This window comes from Nannobrachium achirus, assembly GCF_963921795.1.
Source record: "Nannobrachium achirus genome assembly, chromosome: 6".
In the NCBI taxonomy this organism is placed as follows: domain Eukaryota; kingdom Metazoa; phylum Chordata; class Actinopteri; order Myctophiformes; family Myctophidae; genus Nannobrachium; species Nannobrachium achirus.
Window position 1 is genome coordinate 45584228 of NC_137815.1, and position 25933 is coordinate 45610160.

At 42.5% G+C, this 25933-nt stretch overlaps 1 protein-coding gene across 1 annotated transcript; it reads left to right on the top strand.

The window, feature by feature from the left end:
• Window positions 1-347: 347 nt before the first annotated feature.
• On the top strand, window positions 348-25411 carry eya2 (EYA transcriptional coactivator and phosphatase 2; the record flags this gene model as incomplete). Its single annotated transcript, XM_080727570.1, has 13 exons — window positions 348-450; window positions 1120-1233; window positions 6218-6294; window positions 6733-6916; window positions 7691-7827; window positions 8171-8254; window positions 13942-14031; window positions 20106-20164; window positions 21477-21637; window positions 22952-23066; window positions 23988-24109; window positions 24248-24348; window positions 25299-25411. 13 exons carry the CDS (start codon window positions 348-350, stop codon window positions 25377-25379), a joined length of 1428 nt encoding a protein of 475 aa, XP_080583696.1. The 3' UTR covers window positions 25380-25411.
• Window positions 25412-25933: the final 522 nt, after the last annotated feature.

The window sequence follows — 25933 nt, forward strand, 5'->3', positions numbered from 1 at the left end:
ACTTTATGTTGGTTTGTTTACTGTTGAGTGAGAAAACAGCATTGCACATTAAGTTAATTATCTGGGGACCCCCAAAATAATTTGGGGACCCCCCTGGGGGTCCCGACCCACAGGTTAAGGAAATGCTATTGCTAACTGGGACAGAACATTGTTAAGGGAAGTTGTCAGTTAATTAGGTTTTTGACTGAAAACTTTGTTCACTTTTGTTCATTCTTGTCAGTTCTCAGGAAACATACATTTATCCCCTTCTCAGTTAAAACACAAAAAAGGAAAATCGTCTTGAGGGAAATGCAGGCTGTCTGAAATAAAAATTTCCTGTTTTCAGAACAGCTGACCAGAGGAGTGTCATGGCGGCGTACGGTCAGACCCAGTACAGTCCGGCCCTCCAGCCCCCAGGACCTTATACCCCTTATTCACACCACACACAGGGCTACAGCATGCCCTCTTACAGTGAGTACACCTTATACCCCTTATTCAAACCACACCGCATGCCCTCTTACAGTGAGTACACCTTATACCCCTTATTCAAACCACACCGCATGCCCTCTTACAGTGAGTACACCTTATATTTATGTTCTTGATATGGTTGTTTTATTGTCATCAACTCTAACCCTAACCCATCACATAATTCTAATCCTAGAAAGCAATTCTGTTTTATATAGAAGTACAACAGCACTCTATTTCTCTCCATGCACGCACATACGCACGTACGCACACACGCACGCACGCACTCACTCACTCACTCACGCACGCACGCACGCACGCACGCACGCACGCACGCACGCACGCACGCACGCACGCACGCACGCACGCACGCACGCACACACGCACGCACACACGTGCACACACACACATCATCATCTTGTTAAACAAGGTACATTTGTTTTTTCATGTACAGGCTGCGTATATCTCGCTGTAAACTCCAGTTAAAATGTTGCAGTACCTCAGTTCCTCAGTTTATGTACTGTATGAGGCTGTACGCCTCAGGAACACATGCAGCAAAATCTCCCACCCACATCTATACACCTGTGAGCCTGTGATGTGACAGTAACGTTGAGCTGTGATTGTATACGGTGCACAATACCCCATCCACTGAGCTGTGGCTCTCTCAATGTGTAGATATTAAAACAGAGGAAGGACTAAGCCACTCTCCTGGACAGACTGGATTACTGAGTTACTCGAACTTCAGCGGCACTCCCTCCAGCCAAGCTCTCTACAGCTACTCCACGCACGGTTAGTCCCACACATGCACACAGTCACACGGTTAGTCCCACACATGCACACAGTCACACGGTTAGTCCCACACATGCACACAGTCACACATTTAGTCCCACACATGCACACAGTCACACATTTAGTCCCACACATGCACACAGCCACACGGTTAGTCCCACACATGCACACGTACAAATTGCAGCTGCCGGACAGAAACAGTGTATCTCCATATTACAGCTTTTTTTCCTTATATGAATGGCCTGTTTTCAAATGTCCTACAAGCTCACAACGTGCTAAGGTTAGAAGCGTTGTTAGCCAGTAGATATGCTATTTTGGCTATTTCTTTCATCTTTGAAAAACTTTGCCTATAATGAGTAATGACATGGCAAAAATAGGGACGCCAGATTCTGGGTCAGTCTGTGAATGGTACCAGTAAGACGCCTACGGGCGAAAAGCGACCTTGCCCTAAAGGGCAAGATTATTGATGACATCAGGGATCTCCATATTATGGTCATAAAAGGGTATCTGGTTCCCCTGACATCACAGGGATCTCCATATCTCCATATATGGGCATACAAGGGATGTGGTTCCCCTGGCATCACAGGGATCTCCATAGCACGGATCAGCATGCATGCATGGATGCATGCGTAAGCAAAAAGAAGGGATCCATACACAGAGATCCTCCTCTCCTCTCCTCTCCTCTCCTCTCCTCTCCTCTCCTCTCCTCTCCTCTCCTCTCCTCTCCTCTCCTCTCAAGCCCACCTGTTCTACATTAGCTGCGGTCTAGGCTCCTGGCGTCAGACTTCTCCCCACCCCTCCTCATTTCTGGGGGTCAGGCCCTCTTTCTCCACTCAGACCAACAACACAGCGTGTGTGCGTGTGAGAGACAAGAGGGGGAGACAGAAGAAAACAGAGACAGAGCGAGAGGGCGAGAGATACAGGCAGAAAAGGGGCAGAGAGGCGAAGAAAGGAGAGATTGAAAAGGAAAGATGGGCAAGGGTTCTTGCCAAAAAGGCAAACACTCAAATGCGAAATGTGAGTGCGTTGTGGCTTTCTACCCACGCACTGGCCGCATGCGCGCGCGTTTCTGCTTTTCGCATTCCTCGAGTCGCTCGGCGCCCAAAGCATACTTCGCTCAGTGCGACTTTATGGCTTTCAAAGCAGCGTGAAATTGACCTCCTGTGTGAGAGGGGATAGGTTAAGGTGTGTTTTAAGGAGGGGTGAGCAGGTTTAATGTTGGCAGTAGAGGACGGCACACTAAAGGGCAGAGGAATGGGGCACCGTTTCCACTCTATGGGAGGCGCGCCAGACGGGGAGAAGCCTGGTCTTATGATGTTTTTAGGTTACACTTCATTTTCACATATCTGGATAGACGGAGCACAGCTCCTGTGATAAGTTCTTTACATGCGTTGGTGGTATGTCAGGTTATGTATTGTATGCAGTAGCTGTATGGTATGGATAGGAGTGTTAATTGTATCCGTATCCATAGTGTTAATTTTATTCTAACCAAATGGACCCTTACAAGTCAATTTGGTTTCATATTATGTACCAGTATACACTCATACATACAAGTTATTTTAACAGTAATAATTTTACTTTGTGTCTACTGTAAAATAGTCTCTCGATTACAGACCTGACGATGGCTAGCCAGATTGACTGTAAAATAATATGACCAATTATTAAATTGAATAGTTGTGTATCAGAAAAAAGTGAACGTACAATGAGCATGTAATAGTGCTCTATCTAGCCTATGTTTCTATACAAACACTCGCTAAACAACCAAAACAAAACAAATGTATATATAATAAAGAATTGTAGTGTGGGCTGGAAAGAGGTTTTGCTGTTTCCAAACTGAGAAAATTGTTAGACATTGTTATGCATAAATCATTAAGCTTTACATACTGTACAGATTTCAAACAGCAGCAAACTGCCACAAAAACTGGATGTTTGTAGAATTTCCAAATGTTTCCGAGCGATCCATCTGCGCAATACACAAAACATACAGATACAATAGGAACACACACCGATTAACAAATACACACGCACGCACTCACGCACGCACTCACGCACGCACGCACGCACACGCACGCGCACGCACGCACGCACGCACGCACGCACGCACGCACGCACACACACACACACACACACACACACACACGCACGCACACACACACACACACACACACACACACACACACACACACACACAAACAAATACACATATAGACACTCACAGACTCACATGCACAAACACGCAAACATGCAAACACATCTACTGTATGAACAACCCAAACCAAATGGTGGGCCATGGGAGCCAGTCGGTGTTTACATGACAAGACCTCTGGGTTCTTTGAAGTCCTGGGAGACTTCTGTGTTCTTCCACCGCACAGTCATTACTCTCCTGTTTGTCATTCAACTGTGGAACGAGGGCACGGACACGTTACGGAAAGGAGAACTAGAAAACAGAGTGACAAAGGGAACGGTATAGAGCAGGGGTCTTCAACGTTTTCAGGCCAAGGACCCCTTAGTTGAGAGAGAGATGAAGCAGGGACCCCCACAACCTGTTCATAGATTCCATATAGTTTCATTGTTTGACAGCACGATCGTCAGTGTATTTTGGATTCATGTCAATTTGTGATTTCAGATATTTAACCACTTGAACCGTCAATACTTAATAAACTTGACCTTTCACTCTGTACTTAGTCTGCTCTTTTTCCCCTCTACACCAAACCTCTTTGCCGAAAATAGCCGTTGTGAGGCATTGTGAGCTTGTAGATCTGCTATTTTTGGCTAAAGTTCTCCGAATATGGATGTTAGGGTTCAAGTGGTTAATATAAAAAAGGAGAAAAAAAGTTTCTATCAGACAAAGATTTGAAGGACCCCCTGTAGTAACGCTGAGGACCCCCTAGGGGTCCCGGACCCCCTGTTGAAGACCCCTGGTATAGAGGGTAAAGGAATAGGTAAAGAAATAAACATCAACAAAAGAGGACTAGCGTAATGGATGGAAGCATGATGTATATAATTTAAATCTCTACAGTTGAATGATGACATTGGATGAACATTGCTGTAATACCAACTCCCCCCAGGGTTAGGAATGGTAACACCACCATGGCTGGCTATAGCTGAAGGGTAGGCCTATTTAACGGGTGTTTCAACGGTATCAAGCCGAGCTGATTTTACGCCTTTTGGTGCAAGTCCAAGTTAAGTCTCAAGTCGTAATTTTCGGGGCCTACTGTAAGTCCATCAGGAGTTCATGCAGCTCTGGTATCAACACGTGATACCATTAGATGTTTTTACCTAAAACACCATTCACAGTACCATAGCTGCATACATTTTTATATTTTCCGTAAGTTTCCAAGTAAACAGCATATCGTCGTTGTCGGGTGGAAACCTTGTATGTCCAAAACCGTTTGTTTTGTAATTATCATTTTAAATGATTTAAACTAGTGAAAACAGCCGATCTTCAAGCACACAACGCCTTGCACCGCGAGGCGTTGTGTGCTTGTAGATCGGCTGTTTTCACTACTTTTGTGCGACGGCCTTGTATGATGAAGCAGGGCTTTGCTTTGCGAAAAAACTTACAAATTTGAATCTTGGAGATACGAGGTTTCTGGCCGACAGTGATGATATATTTAAAAGTAGAGAAAAGGCTCACAAGTCAAGTGAGGGAAAATAATCCACAATATATGATCTATAGGTAAGGTAAAGTAAGGTAACGTGAGTTAAAACTGTCCCTGAGGGCAGTTTGCTTTACAGATAATAGTCCAACAGACATACACAATACAATCATTCATACACAAACACAATGCAAGATCCATATCACCAACAGTGTCACAATGAATTAGAGGGAAAAGAAAAGAAAGCAGATGAGAAGGAAAAGAAAGATGAGATGACATGATTACGAGGTGATGGTTTGTTTAGAAACACAATGACATTCTGTATCTCTTAGTGCTACCTTTGGGGGAGACCAAATCTGCACCCCAATGGAAGAATCAGTGTGTAAAGGTCAAGGATGTTGAGGGTCCTAAACAATGGTCTGTTCCTTTGAGATAACCCTCACTTCATGCAGGCTTGGTTATTAACTTGATGCAAATTCTGATGCTATATGTACAAAAGTACATGTACAGTGAGATGTTTAATTCTACTATTATTGAGCCTGTTCTTTCTTTTAATATGCATTTCTGGTTTGGCAATCTTAGTCTGAAGAAATTGGAACAAACTTGAAACAATTGTCTAGCTGCTGTGCTGTACTGCTTCTCTTTCAAGCGTAACTGGAAACCCACCCAAAAAAGGGTTAGAAAATGACCAAACCTGGCCATAGCAGACATCTGGTCAATGCGTTTCAATTAGAACCTTTTTTCCCAGCCCGGAGCGAGATTCTTTTTAATTAAATCTATTATCTATTTGTTCCTTAGTCTATGGATGGGGACAGTAGCGCAACACATAACTTCTGTCATCCAATCTGCATGCCGGAGAATATTGTTTATTCACAGCAATGTGGGTGGGTGAGCGGGGAGAAATGTGATACCTAATAATGTAAAAAGATTAATTACGGTAGATAATTATGCAATATGTTTAGGGTTATAGAAGCAAGCTGGAAAGGGAGACGGCAACAATGAGGGGGCATATTGCCGATAGGTAAACATTCATGCCTTGGCTTGATGAGACTGATGGAGTGTACAACAGCAGCAGTAAGCAGCAGTGTACTGCTGCCTGACGCACACTTTCCCACCTGTATTGTTGTCTCTGCCAATAAATCACAGCCCTCCACTTCAAATCCTCCTGTCCGCGGGGGGTTTCAGACAACAGTTCACAGATAATGATAACAAATTGGCAAAAGTCGGGGAACTTGTTTGTTTTGCCCGAACAAGAGAAATTCTTTGTTGAGTTGTTGGTTTGAATTATGTATTTAATAAACAAAAAAACACTTTGTGATTTAAATTTTACCTTGTGTTACTGTGTTATGAGACCGTGTTGATGTGGTTTTCTGCTTGTATCTCAGGTGCCGGCATCTCGCCTGGAATTTTTCAAGGCACCAACGCAATCGCCGCCTCAACCCCGTTCAACCCTGCTCAACAAGTCAGTACCCAACCTCACACAGTATCTCTATACTGCCAAGACAATACAGCCTCATCCAGTCTGACTGCTTTCATGTTCATAATTGGGAAGTTTAGTTTTAGGTGTCATATTTGGTGATGTTTGGTGTCATATTTAATTTGATGATTCGTTGACTATTAATTGCATGCATATACAATATCATTTTAATTTAGCCTTTTTGGAATCATTCATTACCTCTAAAAGCTAAAAAAAAGAAAGAAATTGAATACATTTAGTCAATCAATCAATCAATCAATCAATTAATCAATCAATCAACCAACCAACGACCCAAACAAACAATCAATGAACCCGTTTATAAGAGCAAATATAACATCTTCAAAATATCGCTTTTCAACAAAAAATTTGATTTGAAGCGATCGATTTTGATTTGACTTATTAATAATAAATTTCTCTTGTCAGGACTTCTCAGCGTACTCCAGTTACAGTCAGAGTCAGTACTCGCCGTACTACAACTCCCATCATTACAACAACCCTTACCTCACTGGTAGCAACATCAGCCCCGCCTCCATCACAGCCCCGTTAGCCTATCAACACCCGGAGCACCCCGCCATGCTGCCCAATCACAGTCCAGATTCACACACGGGTAAGGAAGGACAAATAACCTATGCATGTTGTTGTTGTTTGGAAAATGGTTCCTTTACATATTGTGGTTCAATAGTTTATTCTAGTTGTGTGTGTGTGAGTAGATGGCTGCTCTCTCTCGTGTGAAGTCCAAAACACTGTAGTGTTTTTTTCTTTTTTTTTAATATTTTATAGCCTTTCTTTTTTATATCTGCACCGTTGGGAGCATAAGGAGTTATGACAGCTCTGGTACCATGTGTAAATACATAGATAATTAGTTTTCTTGTTTGATCTCCTTTCCCCTTTGCCCCCTCTTCTTCTTCCAGTATTTTATGCTTTAACTATAAAAAAAAATAGCAGATATACAAGCTCACAGCATGGCACCGAGTGCCGCGATGCGAGCTTGTAGATCTGCTATTTTTGAAAAATCAAGATGTTTTTGAATATATCTTTTTAAAAGCAAACATTAGTAACTCAAAATATTTGCTTCTGGGGGGTCCCTGGAACAACATATTTTGAGATGGGGGGTCTTCTGCCAAATAACATTCTACAAGTAATTCAAATCAGTACTTCTGAGAAGCACTGATTTGGAAGAAGGATTTAGAAGACATTTTTGGAATTGGGTCAAAAATATTCAAAGACTTGCAAAGATTTTTCAAAAATAGCAGATCTAAGCTCACTGTGAGCTTAATAATTAATGCATAAGTAATAATGCGTTCCCGGTCGAAATGGGTTAAACCTGTGAGGTGACAATAAAGCTGATAAATTGTGATTGTGATTGTGTGTGTTTTCCCAGGGGAGTACCACCCGCCCCCCAGCCCGCCCACCCCAGGTAAAGAGGAGGGGGTGTCATCCAGAAGGGGCTCCGAGGTGAAGTTGAGAGGGAGGAAGAGAGTGAGTGACCCTGCTCCACCGCTGGACTCTGATATCGAGGTACACACACACACACACACACACACACACACACACACACACGCACGCACGCACACACACACACACACACACACACACTAGAATCCCAAGTGTAACGGGTTACACATGTACACACTCAGATCTACAAATGGATAAATCAACACTGAAGATTTGACTGTGTACATACTGTACACGTGGCTTCCATGCATGTACACACACACACACACACACACACATGCACGAACACACGCTCACGTGCACTTCTCACACAAGCACACACACTCATAATCACTTGCACACAGACAGACATCACCCACACACACAGGCATCAGGCTGAAGTTCCGTTTCTCTTCTTTCATTGCAGCGTGTGTTTATCTGGGACCTGGACGAGACCATCATAATTTTCCACTCCCTTCTCACGGGAACCTTCTCCACGCGATTTGGCAAGGTAACGGCAACGCAAACCTCTTCCTCTGCTTTCCTTCATGACGATGAGCGCTGTATGGTGCGTAGGGATGGGACGATATGCAAACTTCATGGCACGATTATTGTGACATGAAATTGTGATTTACGATATTATCACGATAATCAAAATACCCCCAACATCCGTTATCCTGGGGCAGAATGTTTGCCAAAAAATAGCAGATCTACAAGCTCACAAGCCTGTAGATCTGTGTGTAGAGCTTGTAGATAAGAGATTTGGTAGAGACTGAAAGACTATCAAGTATGTAATTTCCAGGTCCGTTTTACCAATTATAGAGGGTTTAAATGTCACCGGGTATGCGGCTCGGCAAATAAAAGGTGAATTGATCCCAGTGCATGACGGAGGATAATTTCACGATAAATATAAATCTCCAACGATACGATTAATGAGAGTGATTTTTATCACGATAAACGACAATAACGACTATCGTCCCATCCCTAATAGTGCGTGCCTCATCCGCTCGCACACGACACCACCAGTTTCTTACAAAGTGCGCCGCACACTTCGCCATGCAAAAATCTCCCTCCTTACAACCTGACCAACCTGATCCCAGCCCCGCTCAGATAACCCCTACCCCCTGCTGGTTGTCACGAAGCAGCTTATTTGGCTAAGCATCCGAGGGGTGACGGTGTGAGCTGTGTACGTGACCCCCAGGTCTCCTCCGTGAGCGTTTTCACACGCTGGCTGTTTTGCCTTTCTGCCCTCTTGTTTCTTTACATAATGTGCCGGGGGTTTGTTTGGCCGCCCCGACGTCCCGCGGCTTGATGGACAGCCAGCGGGGACCTTTCTTTACGTAACGGGTGCGGGCGGCCACGGAGACAAGGGGAAGGACAGCGGCGAGTCTCTTGTTTTTGGCTCGGCTCCGTGTTTTGAATTCTCACGGTCCCCCTGGTGAGGTTGACGCGAGGGGGCTGATAAGGGAGGGGGCCGAGCGGCGCTCCGTTTCGGATCCGCTCGGCTCCGCCAGGCCAAGCAGTGCATGCCATTGTTTCTTTTTCCTTTTTCTTCCCCCTGTTGTGGAGGGGTGAAGAGAGAGCGGCAGCAGAAGTCCAGTGGTGGAAAAAAGTACTCACATTTTTTACTTGAGTGAAAGTATCAATACTGCAATGTAGAAATACTCTGTTAGGGTGCCCTCACACCATAGTACCTATGAGAGTGGAATCCGCGTTTCACCAATGCATTTCAATGAGAGTGAAGCGGTTTCATGCCAGCAGAGGATTTCTGCAAAAAACGCTCCCTTCTCATTGAAATGCATTGGCGGAACGCGGATTCCACTCTCATAGGTATTTTGGTGTGAGGGCACCCTTACAAGTAAAAGTCCAGAATTAAAAATGTACTTGAGTAAAAGTACAAAAGTATTGGCATCAAAATGTACTTAAAGTACCAAAAGTAAAAGTACAAAATGTTTGAAAATAGCAGATCTACAAGCTCACAACATGTTGCGATGCGACACGTTGTGAGCTTGTAGATCGGCTATTTTCAAATAGCCAAGGAATAAAATTGGGCTAAAGTGGATTAATGTATGTTTTATAATATTATAGTTTATATCTGCAAAGTAACTAGTAACTAAAGTTTTCAAATAAATGCAGTGGAGTAAAAGTAAAATATTTGGATCCCAGATGTAGTGAAGTGCTGGAAATTGGAAATACTCAAGTAAAGTACAAATACCTCAATACTGTACTTAGGTAGAGTACTTAAGTAAATCTACTTAGTTACTTTACACCACTGGTGAAGAGAGAGCGGCAGCAGAAGTAGAATAGAGAGAGAGGAAAAAACAGAGAGAAAAGCTTATGGAGAGAGAGAGAGAGAGAGAGAGAGAAAGAGAGAGAGAGAGAGAGTGGATGTGTTGAAATGTGACTGATGTGCCAAGATTCCTGATTCCACCCACCACCCAGACTCCCCGCTGCTGGAACCGAGGAGCTTCGTCGGATAGACGGCTGACTTCAAAACTCGGACACGCAGACACAGGAATTTGAGTGATCGGCAGCGGAAAAACAGATTACGACCCGGGTCCGTTGCGCCGACGTCGTCGCTTACAACCAAAGCACTGTGTCCTTTTGTCTCCCTCCCGAATTTACAGCTCATATAACGTTCATCCTCGTACGATGGACTATTATTCTCGCTGTCACTCAATAATGCAAGATATTTCTTTCTTTTCTTTTTTTGGCAAGGCCGATGTGGCATAGATTTCATCCCTGAAACAAATCACAGCTTCATCTCTTTCTGGGTTTTTTTTTTCAAGGGAGGGGGTTTCACTCTACTCCCTTTCACACACTCTCTCTCTCTCTCACTCTTTCTCGTCCAGTTTCAAAGGCCCCCGTGTTTTCCCATGACTGAGACTGATACCAGCTAAACTTTGGCCATAAACAAATGTTTTGAGCCTATCGTTTACGGCAAGTCAGGGCCGCGAGAGCAGGCAAGACTAATGGCCGCGTTGAAAGACAGTTGTTTTCAGCGGTTCTGGAGAGCCAGAGGTGAACTCAGGAGGAACATCAGGAGTTGATTCCGCTTGTAACAGCTCTTCCCTTATCTCATCTATCATTCTGCAAGCGACGGCACCCCGCTCCTTCCTCTGCTGAACGGGTTTACTTTCCTCTGTTTTTTAACGCCGCCCTCCTCCCCCTGCATAACAATAAAAGAGAGGGCTTGGAACGGTTCGAGATGTTTTTTCTTCTTCCGTCTCTTTTATTCACCCCCTCGCCCTCCCCCGTATTTGGTTATTCTGCTGCTGTTCTCGGCCACCGGGATTATCTGCGACGAGAGGCAGGACCTTTGCTTTTAGTTCTGCTCCGTGCCTCCGCGTTGAAACGCCCTCCGATCTTTTGAGGAAAGTGATTATCACGGATGATGATTATCTCCATTATTAAAAAAAACAAGAAGGCCCTTGTAAGCTTTCAGTGCTCTCTACGCATTCATCTTTCTTCCCCTGTGCGTTTTTGTTTTCCAATTTTTTTTCTCTTTCTCACCTCTTTGTGCTCCTACTCGTCCCCCCCCCCCCCCCCCCCCCCTCCCGTCCTCACCCCTCTCCTCCGCCCCATCTCCTTTTACACCTTTTAATACCCCCCCTTCCCAGTTTTTACCTGTTACACCCCCTTTCAAACCACCTAATACCTAAAAAACTCATTTCCACCATTGGTTGGGACCGGGGTAGAGGAGGAGGCAGGCCGGCTGTCATTTCAGACTCACTAATCGGGCGCTCACCTTTGGCTGACGTCCCCGTCCCTGCTGCCAGCCAAAGAACCACCAGTGCCATTAAAACAACACACACAGACACACACACGCACACACGCAACGCACTTGCTTTTCCACTCTGTTGGAAAACAACACACCTACATTGTTTATCTATCCAACGCCAGCTGAGAGCTCGCAATTGGTTCGTTGCCCGTTGAGTCGACTGGCTCATGACATGCTTTGCATATCAAACAACAAGTGTTGTTGGTTTGTTGGTGTAGTAATCCAACACCGGAATATATTTTTTTTGTTTTCAACAAGAGAGAGAAAGAGAGAAAATCTGAGATGATGAGGAAGAGGCACGGGTGGTGTGAAGTGAGAGTAGGGCTGCAACTATCGATTATTAGTGATTATTCTTTTTTGATTAATTGAATAATAGAGAAGCGTGTTATGTGTTTGCATATACTATATGTATATACAGTACATTATATACGCACAAGTTGCATTTTTTAGCTTAACCCATTTAAGTCTGATTTGAAAATTACCCTGTTTTTCTGGAAAACCATTACTCAGCCTCTGTAGCAGCTAGAAACAAAATTCCAAACTATTTTATAGCTTACACCCTTGGCTTTCATACAAAATCTCATAAAAACAAAAATGGGTTCCCGTCCTGAGGGTTAAAAGCACAAAAATGGGTTCCCGTCCATAATGGTTAAAGATTGCCTATTTTTTGTTTGTTTTATTAATTGGATTAAAATCAACATTTTTTGTAAAGTAGATCAATTATTTCAATGAACCGTGGTACCCCTAGCTTAGAGTAGAACATGTTGACATGGAGGAGTATATCTCCTAGAAACAATTTTTCCATAACACACGGACCTGGTGAAGGATTATGCCACGTACGTATTTATGTCAACATCACTCGAAGTCAATGATTACAGCTTTTCAAATGAAAAGAATTTGACACAACTGAAAACCCAAGTGTCTTGCTCAGGGACACTTTGTAGACTTATAAGCCTCTATATCAAAATGTAGGTGAAGTTAGGGGTGAAGTGAGTGGCACAATAGACGTTACCGCATAATTAACATAAAGGTGTGTAAAAAATGGAGAGCAGAAAAGGACCAGACTAAAGAGAGACAGTAGGGCATTAACGACTTGTGATTTTTGCAAGTCGACTCGACTCAGTAAAAAGTTGAGTTGAAGTCGACTTTATCGTTTGATGACGCCATCATCACGACCCACCAAATATTTTGGGGGGGTCCCCAGATGATTAACTTAATGTGCAACATTGTTTTCTCACTAAACTGTAAACAAACCAACATAAAGTTTAAGTATATGGTATCTTCACATTTCTAAAGTGCCAATTTAAGGACTTTTTAACCTCTAACATGACAAATTAAACATTGTCCAAATTGTCAAATATATAGAGGTAGAAATTGTGAAAATATCTACTGAGAGCATGTAGATCTGCTATTTTCACTATAGAACCATGTTACCAAATGTAATGTAGCACGGTAATATTGGATCATTCCATTCTTTACAATAAGCACTCCTAATGGCTGAATGCTGTACAGACGCACACATGGAGCAAAAACTAATGATAGAAAAACATACAAAGGATTTTTCTTTTCAACTTCGACTTTGGACTTTCTCTGGTGGGAGTCAACTTGTGTAATGAAGTCGACTTGTCGACTTTTTCGTTAATGCCCTAAGTAGGAGTCCACCAACTAGACAGACCGTGGAGATAAGACAGAGCAGGAGCAGTGATTGACAGATAAATAATCACACTTCCTTCTTGCGCTGATGAAACCTGTTTGCAGCGTCAGTCCAAACGAGGAGTTGGCAGCGGAGCCGAGAGGTTGAGTGAACGGTTGTTTGCAGAGACAGGCGGGCGGCCGGACTGACAGGGAAAGAATAATGACATGAATAATGATGATGACTCATCACAGTAAACAGCAAAAAAAATATCAACCTTCCTAGCCATGCCATTATGCTCAGTCCTTTCCCTCTACAGTCTATCTTGTGTCTTATGCTAACCATGCAACCCTCAAATCATAAGGCGAGCTGCACATAATCCTGTGTAACTAGCTCAGGCCACGAGCCAAGAAAACTGTTTTAGTTCCTCCAGTTACCCAAGGCTAAACGGAACGCTGAAAGTGCACAGTTGTGATTGCCTTGATTTAAATTGTCTTGTCTTAAACGAAGCCGTCTTGTCACGTATTGTCTTGCATCATGGAACTGACAAAAGGAAAGCGTGGATGTGTTGTTTAGATTTCATAGCGTAAAAAGCTTAAAATAACAACAACATCATGGTGCTGGAGTTTTTAGTTTAGGTTGAAATTGCAGTGCAATTTCACGTCGTCGGCGAAGCTTGCGGCGCTGCCATTCTCACTCTTGTTTGTATATGTCAGAGAATAAAATATGGTGTTGAGTGTGGGCTGGAAAAGGTTATTAATGTTGTGGTGCGTCTGGGTTTCAGGACTCTTCCAAGGCGGTGTCTCTGGGTCTGTGGATGGAAGAGATGATTTTCAACCTGGCAGACTCCCGGCTCTTCTTCAATGACCTGGAGGTGAGATTTTTAATCAAAGACTATGAGTCCTTTTTCCCCTTTCAATGCACATGAGAGCTTTTATGATCATTACTGGGTTTAATAGTTGTGGGCGACGTCGAGGGGAAAACGGGAGTGTCGTTACGTGTCCAAAAACAATTTAAAGAAGACGGTGAGGCAGAACTGAGTTTTGTGCAATTTATCTTCCATTATGATTCATTTTATCTTCTGAATATTCTTTTGAATAGTAATCTTTTTGATTTTATTCATTTTGTCATTGAAACAGTATTTTTCTTTTTCTTTTTGGGAATACACATCCACCGGATACTACAGTGTGTGTGTGTGTGTGTGTGTGTGTGTGTGTGTGTGTGTGTGTGTGTGTGTGTGTCTGTGTGTCTGTCTGTCTGTCTGTCTGTCTGTCTGTCTGTCTGTCTGTCTGTGTGTGTGTGTGTGTGTGTGTGTGTGTGTGTGTGTGTGTGTGTGTGTGTGTGTGTGTGTGTGTGTGTGTGTTGTACATTTAACTAGATACCAATGTGAAAATATAGGTGGTAACATCATGGTAATAGTAAACAGCATAGCAAGGGGCTTGTTACAACTTGTATGGTGTTTTCCAAATAGAATGTATTGACTAGTAAATGTACTACTGCGTAGTACATTTACTTAAGTACTGTACTTAAGTACAGTTTGAGGTACTTTCACTTTACTGGAGTATTTCCAATTTTCAGTACGTTTACTTCTGCTATCCTACATCTTTGAGGAAAATATACTTTAGTTATTAATTACTTTGCAGATATCAATTATTATATTATAAACCATACATTTACCACTTCAGCCCTATTTTATACATAGGCTATTTGAAAATAGCCAATATACAAGTTTGCAGATCTGCTATTTTCGAACATTGTACTTTTGCTACTTTAAGTACATTTTGATGCCAATACTTGTGTACTTTTACTCAAGTACCATTTTGAACACAGGCCTTTTACTTGTAACAGAATATTTCTAGATTGCAATATTGATACTTTTACTTAAAACATTTGAGTACTTTTTTTGCACCACTGATAAAACATAGGAGTGTATAAGTTGGCTGCTACTGAACATCTGCACTGTGACCTGTAGATCAGTCCAAAACCTAATAATGTAAATGTTTAATAGTTAACATATGAACGCTGGGCCCAGAAAATACATGGAGGCGGACTCTAGGAATCTTCCAAGGGGTTATTAAAGTGTAGTTTTACTACCTGTCAGTGGCTGAACAATGTAAAAGCTCTCGATTCTGCATTCCTCTGCTTTGTTCTGACAAAGAGAAGGATTATGCACACGCACGCACACGCACGCACGCATGCACGCACGCACGCACACACACACACACACACACACACACACACACACACACACACACACACACACACACACACACACATGCACATAGACAAAACAAGGACACTTTGTGCTGTAATTATAGCTGTGTCTGTGTCTCCAAGAGGGAAATTAGTCACATGGGAGTGGAAGCCGTGTACTGTAGAAGGAGGGAAGCCGGCCAGCAAAGCCATTTACAAACTCTGTTTTATCCCCACTTTGTTGTCAGATCTCAGGAAATCTCGGTAGGCCACAGCGGGCTGACAAACTCATGTCAGTTCTTGTAGCTCAATTATCTTGTCCATGTCCTGTGCAGTGGTGGAAAGTAAAATTTACTTTAAGTTCTGTACTTTGACACGAAAACGTTTGAGAACAGCTGATTTAGAGGAAGGATTTAGAAGTCGGGTCAAAGATCGGGTCAAAGATATTCAAAGACTTGCACACATTTTCACGATTTTTCAAAAATAGCAGATCTACAAGCTCGCAGCGTGGCACTCGGGCTCCGAGCTTGTATATCTGCTATTTTTCAATAGTTAAAGCATAACATAATGGTTAAAGTGGTTAAAATCGATCTAACGCGACTCAGGCACGTTCCAGGTGACAAACTCATGTCAGTTCTTGTAGCTCAATTATCTTGTCCGTGTCCTGTGCAGTGGTGGACACAAGTGTCACATCACAACATAAATAGCAATACTTAAAGCACAAATTATCAATGCACACATATACCCAACAGTACGTATTTAAAATCAGACCCACCTATACCAGCAGTTGCAACATTAAAGTGATAACATATTAATGCATTACTAATTACAATCTAATAACAATATGAAATGGGCCGTTCTGCATAATGAGTACTTTTCCCTTTATTAACTCACACATCGTCGTTGTCGGGTGGAAACCGTTTGTTTTGTATTTATCATTTTTAAAATGATTTAAACTAGTGAAAACAGCCGATCTACAAGCACACAACGCCTCGTACCGCGAGGCGTTGTGTGCTTGTAGATCAGCTGTTTTCACTACTTTTGTGCGACACCCTTGTGTGATAAAGCAGTGCTTTACTTTGCGAGAAAATGTACACATCTGAAACTTGGAGATACAAGTTTTCTGCCCGACAGTGACGACATTTTGAACTTCTTCTACCACTGGTTAAAAATAAATAAATAAGCTGAGGTAAACCTTTGTAGATCCCAGAGTTAAATTCAGGTATCAAAGTGTCTAAGATTATGAGCTGGTATCTAATCTGCACAGGGTTCCTGAATGAGTGAACATGTGCAGTCTATCAATAAATGTGAATGTACAGTGAATATAGAACAAACAGTAGTTTATCAGTATATATCAGGGGCCTTTCAACATCATTGTTGCTGTTATAGCTTTAATATAAACATATCCAGGAGATCACATCATTAGTATGTGCTGCAGCCAGGTTGGCAGAGGTTGTACTCGGTAGGTTGACCTTTTGCAGTGGGGTTATATCTGAGTGTGACTGCTGTGAGTTTGAATGAGTTACTAAAGTGCTAATGCTGCAACAGTTAATCAAACTAATCAATTTAATCGATTGTAAACAAAAAAAAGAAAAACAAATATATAGGGCTATATCAATAACAGATTTGAATTGAAAAAGAAAATCGTATATTTTATTTTTAAATAACGAAAATGCCAGTTCTAGATAGATCTCATATTTTTGCTATTTTTTGAGCGACACTTGTAGCCTATAAACTCAGATGAATCAGCTTAACCAATTTAGTCAATTGTTAAACGAAATCAATTAGAATGTTTAAGTAGGCTTACCAATAAGAAAATAATCGATAACTAACTGCAGCCCTGCTGACATGCACAGTGCATCCCAGCATAAGGGTCTGGTGGTGAGTGGGTGCTGGGTCACTGTCCTGGATGGAGAACTGGGGGATATACTGTACAGATGGAGAGAACAGTACTGGTGGTTGGGGGGGTGATGAGGTAGCGTCTCACTCTGTTGTCTCAGACTAGCTGAAAGGTGATAGGAGGGCCTGTCTTCTCCTTCTGGGTCGCTGTGTGACAAGCACAGTTGTAGGAGTTATAGTGGGATCACGTGTGTGCGTGTGCGTGTGCGTGTGCGTGTGCGTGTGTGTGTGTGTGTGCGTGTGTGTGTGTGTGTGTGTGTGCGTGCGTGTGCGTGTGTGTGCGTGTGCTGTCCATATTATACAGTGTGGTGTGTGTGTGTGGGGGTCAGTGTCTAACTGTCTATTTTAGATGTGGTAGGATTTCGAGGCTCGGAGCATCAGTCGGTGGGTAGACAGACTGCGGGAAGAGTGAAATGAGAATAACAGATTTGAAAGATCACAGACTCAATATTAAAGTCCAGACTTAAGAGCAGTGGTGGATGCGTGGATGATGACTGTGTGATACACATGACTGTTGTCTGTTAGCCTACCGTGATTTCAATAAAGTACACAGTGGAATCTCAGTGTTGATTTTACTCATTAACTCAAATGTTATACATTAATTTGGTTTGGGTTATATGTGTTTTTTTACAATGAATGAACGCTACACTAAAATAAAACAACTCCACCTGTTGCGTGCTTACAGTCACCTCTCTGGAGAGTATAAAGAAGTAAATAAAAACGAAATAAAAGTTAAACTATGATGACTAAAACTAAGACAAAATATATTGACAATTTCATCAACAAAATAAAAACTAGACTAAAACGTTAGGGAGGGACTAGTGGAGAAGACAGTTATTTTATGTTTGGTTGCTCTCAGGTGTTGCACGCTGAAAATAGCAGATCTACAAGCTGCGATGCGTTGTGAGCTTGTAGATCGGCTATTTTCAGCACACAACCAAGTGTAAAATCAGTCATTATGATGCCATCAAGGCCTGACAAAATAAATTTCAGTTGACTAAATCAACTGTAGATTTAGTTGCCTAAAATCTTAAGATATTTAGTCGACTAAAATTAGACTAAAACTAATACTTTTCAGGTGACAAAATTATGATTAAAACTAAATTACATTTTATTCAAAAGACTATGACTAAAACTAAATCAAAAACAACACTGGTATAAAGTACTATTTCGTTAGAAAAGAAATAAATGAAAATGGTGGCTTATCCGGCAATATTATACCAGAACTTTTGTTGCCAATGTGGGCATGTGAAAATGGTATCTCCAATTTGCCATTCCACCAAGTAATGCTAATTATTTTTGCTGGAAAGATTTCTGCCACTGTAATGAAAACGTGGCATTAGTTACCAAACACTTTGCCTTTTCTCCCACAGCATCCACACATATTCAAATGTGTCTGTTTTCAGGGGGATTTGAATGCATGTGATGTGTGTGTAGGTGTTGTGGGGAAAGTCATATTCATAGTCAAATTCTCAAGATAATGCGTGGCATTATATTCCCTGTGACTGTGTTTCCCTGACCACATTGACCCAGACAGGAATAGCACACACAGCCAGCCATGCATTCTACCTTATGATGGGCTGACTCACACTCACATTTACAAAGGTGTATTGTGTTTTTAATTTGTTTTAAAGAAAAGGAGAAAAAAATTTTTAAGACTTTTGATCAAATTTAAAAACATGAAAAGGAACTGTGTACTGTGTACATTCATATATCGTCACTGTCGGGCAGAAACCTTGTATCTCCAAGTTTCAAATGTGTACGTTTTTTCGCGAAGCAAAGCCCTGCTTCATCAGACAAGGCCGTCGCACAAAACGTAGCACACAACATAGCACACATTGTGTGCTTGTAGATCGGTTGTTTTCACTAGTTTAAATAATTTTTAAAATGAAAAATGCAAAACGTACGGTTTTGGACATACAAGGTTTTCACCCGACAACGACGATATATTTATTGTGCTGTCAGTGTTGCTGTTATAGGCTATAGCAAAGGAACTCTCTGGATAGGTGTTCCTTTGACCCCAAACATCAAATCCACAGTAAAGCATGTAGATTGAGTCAACGTGAGGTTTGAGGATTTCCGAGAGTCCTTGAGGGGGTTCCAGGGGGTCCCCAGCTGAATGACTGGTAGTTAAGAACCTAATGGACCCTTACGGGTCTCTGCCCATAGAGCATATCGTCGTTGTCGGGTGGAAACCTTGTATGTCCAAAACTCTTCGTTTTGCATTTATCATTTTAAAAATGATTTAAACTAGTGAAAACAGCCGATCTACAAGCACACAACGCCTCGCACCGCCAGGCGTTGTGTGCTTTTAGATCGGCTGTTGTATGATGAAGCAGGGCTTTACTTCGCGAAAAAAACATACAAATTTGAAACTTGGAGATGCGAGGTCTCTGCCCGACAGTGACGATATGAAGCACTATGAGAGTCTAAGTAACACTGAGGATTTTACAGTGTTGATATATTGGACACCCATAGATAAAAATCTGATCCAATGGGGTTCTGTGGCCTAATGCATATCAAACTGGGGGTCCTTGAAATGTAAAAGTTCGAGAATGACTTGTTTGCATGGTTGGATCGGCGTGGCACTGCCAAGCAGTGTGGTTCTGTCTGCTGCGTACCCACTCTGCTCTCTGGCGCCACACTGTTCCACATCTCGGCTACTTATTTGCTGCTGCCTTATGTTATATATTTTTTTCTTTCTTTCTCTCTTTATTTCCTCGGCCCCCCCTCCGTTCCCGGAGGCTCTCTTAAAAGAGTGAGAGACCTGCCCGTACAGAGCTCCTGCTCTGAAACAGATCCCACTCGCGCTCTCTCTCTCTCTCTAATATATCCTCTTTCATTTTCATTTCCCAGGAATGTGACCAGGTTCATATTGATGATGTGGCATCTGACGACAACGGGCAGGACCTGAGGTAAGGCTCCTACTGTTATTTATGTCTGATTTATGCTTGGTGTCGCGTGGCCCCAAATAGCGGGTCTACAAGCTCACGACGAATCACACTTGAATGAGTTGTGAGCTTGTAGGATGGCTATTTTGGGGTCTGGGCCGCTGGCGCAGCGGTCCAGGCACCTAGGTTCAATTTAACCTGACAATGTGTCGCAGGTTCGAGTCCCGATCGATCCCACAGCTTTTGCTGCATGTCACTCCCCATCTCTCTCCCCCATTTCCAGTCAGCCTACTGTCTAGTGTCTATCCCTATCAATGAAGGCATAAAAGCCAAAAAAAGAACAAGGGGAAAAAAAGAACAAGAAGAAAAAGAAATGTCTTTTTCTGGTGCGTGACAACAGCATGCAACTGAGAGTATTACTCTCTAGGTAGCGTCCCACAGAGAGAGACAGCCTGACAGTTCTATTGTGGCCTTCATTCTGAACCAGACTTGCCCCTGAGCTTTATATTCAGCGCAGGATATAGCAGTAGAGAGTGTGTGTGACTGTGTGTGACTGTGTGTGTGTGTGTGTGTGTGTGTGTGTGTGTGTGTGTGTGTGTGTGTGTGTGTGTGTGTGTGTGTGTGTGTGTGAGCGAGCGCACATGTTTTATTCTTTCCAGCACCGTGGTTATTTGATACATCATAGTATTTCCATAATTCTTTCAGATCTCATCATCTTAGCTCTCTATCTGTCTCGCTCACTCCAGACATTTTATTGTGTAAAAGTTTTGAAGCACTTTAGTGGAGGTTTTTTGAAGTGATTTGAGAAAGAGCTCCATTGTTACCAATATATATTAGCTATATACGTACGTCTGTGAATTCTGTCTTTTATTGAATTTTATTACAGATACTATTCACTCATTTTTTTCTTTTTATGCTACTTTAAGTTACATTACACTGACAGGCAGCCCACTGAGCCCAGTAGCAACCTTTATGTCATAACATGGCATGGTTTCTGGCATATTTTTGGTTAGGTCACTAACTAGTTTGTAAATTGGCATTAACTTTGCATTTAGTACGATTTATTGATAAGGGGAAAAAATCTGTTTACTTAGCATATCTGAATTATACTCAACTTTGAGTACCTGTCCTAGAAGATCACTATATAAATCTGAGGTGGTATTAATATAATATTATTATTATTACTACGATAAAGGTCACAATGTATTATCTTCCCTATGCCTGCCATCAGACCATATGAATGATAACGAGCTATGGGGAAACAAAGTTAGTGTCCAGCAGTTCTGATTCCCATGCTGATTCTGTTCTGATGTCCTGTGTTTCCTCTGTCGTGCAGCACTTATAACTTTGGGACAGACGGCTTCCAGAGCCCGGCGGGGGCGGGCTCCCTGTGTCTGGGCTCCGGGGTCCATGGAGGGGTGGACTGGATGAGGAAACTGGCCTTCCGATACCGCCGAGTAAAGGAGATCTACAACACCTACAAGAACAATATCGGGGGTGGGTTTGATTCTTGTTGCACTTTATCATGAGTCATGACTAATGTACTGAAATATTATCTTGCTTATTATAGTGATGTGTATTACCTGCTTATTGTAAGTCGCTTTGGATTAAAAGCGTCTGCTAAATGCCAAAACTGTAAACTGTATGACAACTTGGTGTGTGGCTCAGTCAGTGGTTCTCAAACATTCTCATGTCTAGGACCCCCAAGTTAGTCATTTATAGTGTTGCTGTCGGGTGGAAACCTCATATGTCCAAAACTGTTTCTGTTCAGGATTCTAATGAAAAAAATAGCTAAAATAGCAGATATCTAAGCTTGTAGGACTGCTATTTTTGTACTTTAGTGTGACACTGTAGTATGACGAAAAAAAGTTACAATATGGAAATTTTCTGACCGACAGCAACGATATACAGTATGTGCCATGGCACCCCCACTTTGAGAACCACTGGTGTAACTTATTATAATTTTTTCTAATGGTATAAAGTAAATATAAGATGACAGCAAGGTCCCCACTGTGGTTTCAGAGGGACCTCACTAGCAGGAAGTTGAACTTGAATGTTTTGACTGGATGTCCTGTATGGTATCATAAGTCATAACGTGGTAGTAATCTACTAGTTCGTTTGTGGAATTTAGCACCAAAGGATGAATACCACTCATTGAATACCAAAATACAATGAGTGAGTATTTGGAGCATTTGGAACTAGCTAACTACTGTAAGTGCATCCAGGTGAAAGCTGTTTTCGCTTAACAGTCTGACCAATCATTATGGGTCATTAGACAAGTGAGATGCAGATCATGCCAAAGGATATGCAACTCAAAACCAGGTGTTTACGATAATAATTCAGCTTTAGTGTTAAGCCTGATATGATGACACAGCGGAAATAGCCAACCTATAAGCTCACAGCGCTTCACATCGCGACGCGCTGCGAACGTGTAGATCGGCTACATTCAGAACACAGCACCACGGTACGATAAGTGTACACACTGCACTGCTCATCATTTAGTCAAGGAAGTCATAGGGGTACTGAACCTCTACAGTCTACAGGCTTTAGTGATCCAAACAGCCCTAAGCCGGGCTGAGCTATACTGCCTGGGCTGAGCGCAGGCACCGCTGATTACAGCTGGCTGTTTTAACTCTGCTGGAAACCATGTGTTTGAGTTTTTTTGGCAAACAACGCTCATGTGAGAGTTGTCCATCCAGAGACTGGGAGACAGCCCCTTCTGTCAAAACATGGTTTCGCGATGTCTCGTCATTATTTGATTTTTCCTATAAGTGCTATCAGTCAACATGTGCGCGTCGATGTGATTGGCAGGTCTGCTGGGCAGCCCTAAGCGGGAGGAGTGGCTCCAGCTGAGGAGGGAGATGGAGGTTCTGACGGACCTGTGGCTGACTCAGGCGCTCAAGGCCCTGGCTCTCATCAACTCAAGGTCAGTTCGTGTTACCGTGCGCTCCACTTGACTTGATGCTGCCAAGTCGAAACCCCGGCTGTGTACGTAACCCAAACTGATTTTGCACATCTGAAAAACAACCCAAAAAAATTAAATAAATAAATAACAAACTTTAATGATACGCTAGCGTGATAAACTTACAACAGAGCAAGACAATGTCGATGTGATTACTGTGCAGCCTAGGAGGATTTTGTTTGGGGTTTTTTTTCTTGCTTTTTTTAATTCATCTTTATACTTGAGCTGTTGCATGCCTCTATGAAAAACAGCTGGAGTTACTGGAGTTATAACCAGTGGTGTAAAAAGTACTTACATTCTTTACTTAAGTAAAAGTATCAATACTGCAATGTAGATGTACTCTGTTACAAGTAGAAGTCCGCCGGTATTCAACATTTACTTGAGTAAAAGTACAAAAGTATTGGTATCAAAATGTACTAAAAGTACCAAAAGTAAAAGTACTCATTGTGCAGAATGTCCCATTTTAAGTTATGTATAAAAATCTTTTGAAAATAGCAGATATACAAGCTCACAATGCGTTGCATCGCCACGCATTGTGAGCTTGTAGATCGGCTATTTTCAAATGACCAAAAGGTATATACGGCTGAAGTGGTTAATGTATGTTTTGTAATAATAATAAAAATCGACAAAGTAACTAGTAACTAAAGTTTTGAAATAAATGTAGTGGAATAAGAGTATAATATTTGGATCCGAGATGTAGTGGAGTAGAAGTAAAAGTATTGGAAATTGGAATTACTCAAGTAAAGTACAAATAACTCAAAAGTACTTAAGTACGGTACTTAAAAATAAAATGTACTTAGTTACTTTACAACACTGGTTATAACCCATGTTTTAAAAGCGTCATAAACGTGTATCTAATTGAAGTTGTCGCTCCTGTCCTCGCAGGCCGAACTGTGTGAACGTGTTGGTGACGACTACCCAGCTCATTCCGGCGCTCTCCAAGGTGTTGCTCTATGGACTGGGATCTGCCTTCCCCATAGAGAACATATACAGTGCCACCAAGACAGGTGAGAACTGACAGCACAGCAGGGGGAGGTAGAAAGTCGACCCCAATTCAATTTCCTCCCTGTAATTCTCTTTTCCCCCCATACAAGCACAGTATTGCTTGTTTTAAATTCTTTTTCGCTTTCGCCTCGTTTCCACAGGGAAAGAGAGCTGTTTTGAGCGTGTGTCGCAGAGGTTTGGTCGGAGAGCCGTGTATGTGGTTGTGGGAGACGGAGTGGAGGAGGAGTCCGTGGCCAAGAAGGTAAGAGAAAAACCAATCCATCTTCTCTCCTCAGGAATGATCCTGACCGTTGAGAGACAGACCTCAGCTAATCGGTTACCCTTATGCTACTGTAGCTTACTGTAACTTCTCTGACTGATCCAGTAGAACAGTTGTTCTCAACCTTTTCCGACCGTGACCCCCAAAATAATCATATTTTAACTGGGGACTCCCCCACCCTACAAGCACTAAGAGTTGAGGCATTACATTTTGTTTAACACGGTTCTATTGTGAAAATAGCAGATCTACATGCTCACAACTTGGCCAATGTTGAATTGTTCATTTTACAGGTATTAAAAAAGTTCTTAAATTGTCACTTTAGAAATGTGCAAATACCCTCTATACACTTAAACTTTATGTTGGTTTGTTTACTGTTGAGTGAGGAGAAAATCTTTTTTGCACACTAAGTTAATCATCTGGGGACCCCTCAAAATAATTTGTGGACCCCCCTGGGGGTCCCGACCCACAGGTTGAGAACCACTGCTGTAGCTTACTGTAACTTCTCTGACTGATCCAGTAGACACAATGACATTCTCTCAATTCAACATTGAGAGGATACAAATGGAACCCATTTGGTTCCATTTGTATCCTCTCAGTAGTCACAAATGGATAAAAACAAAGTTTCTTTCTGGAGGATTCTCACTGAAGATGTCACCCAGACACAGTTTTGTTCAGGCATTATAGATGGGCGAGTTATGCTAAAAGCTGTGACCAACAGTATTTTTTTCCATCACGCTTGTTGCATGTTTACACGCCACCACGTTACCCGCATGGATCTAGGCCCATTTTCCCAATCCCCCATCCTAACCACAGGCAGAAACATGCATCTGCTGTGCATCACCGACGCTGCCAGTTGTATGTTTGCCCTCAGACATATTCAGAGTGTTTTACATTAAAACGGTTTGGGTGTTTTTTTTCTTTCTTTTTTTCAGAAGAACATGCCGTTCTGGAGGGTGTCATGTCGGGCTGACCTGGAGGCTCTGAGCCATGCACTGGAGCTGGATTACCTCTAGAGGGCGCCAGCCATCACACACACTCACACACACACACACACTCACACACGCATACACCAAACATCTTGCTCTTCCAATTACTGCCTTTCCCTTGAACTTCCCTGAACTTCCTCAATGTTGCTGCTGGCTGAGGCTGCCCCACAGTGCCCCAGGAGAGGCTGATCCGTGGTCAGCATTGCCATTTCACCCTGCAGTACAAATTATACTTCGCCAGGGCTCGGGGCAAGTGAGGCTTATCCCTGACCAGCACTCAGTGGCAGCTCCACCCCTCACCACACCCCAAGCTCCACCCCTCACCACACCCCAAGCTCCGCCCCTCACCACAGCCACACCCCCAACACCAAAGGACCATTGAGGACTAAAGGAGAGTTCATTTCACATGCTCCACAAAAGCCACAACACAGTTTTCATAATTGACTGCAGGGAGTAGCATTTTTATTTTATTTTATATATTTTTTACTGTGGAATAATTTTACTTTTATTCTTTACTCTCCTCCGCTCACGCCCCCTCATTATCTTTCTATCAACTCACAAATGACTCTATGAGAGGTGTC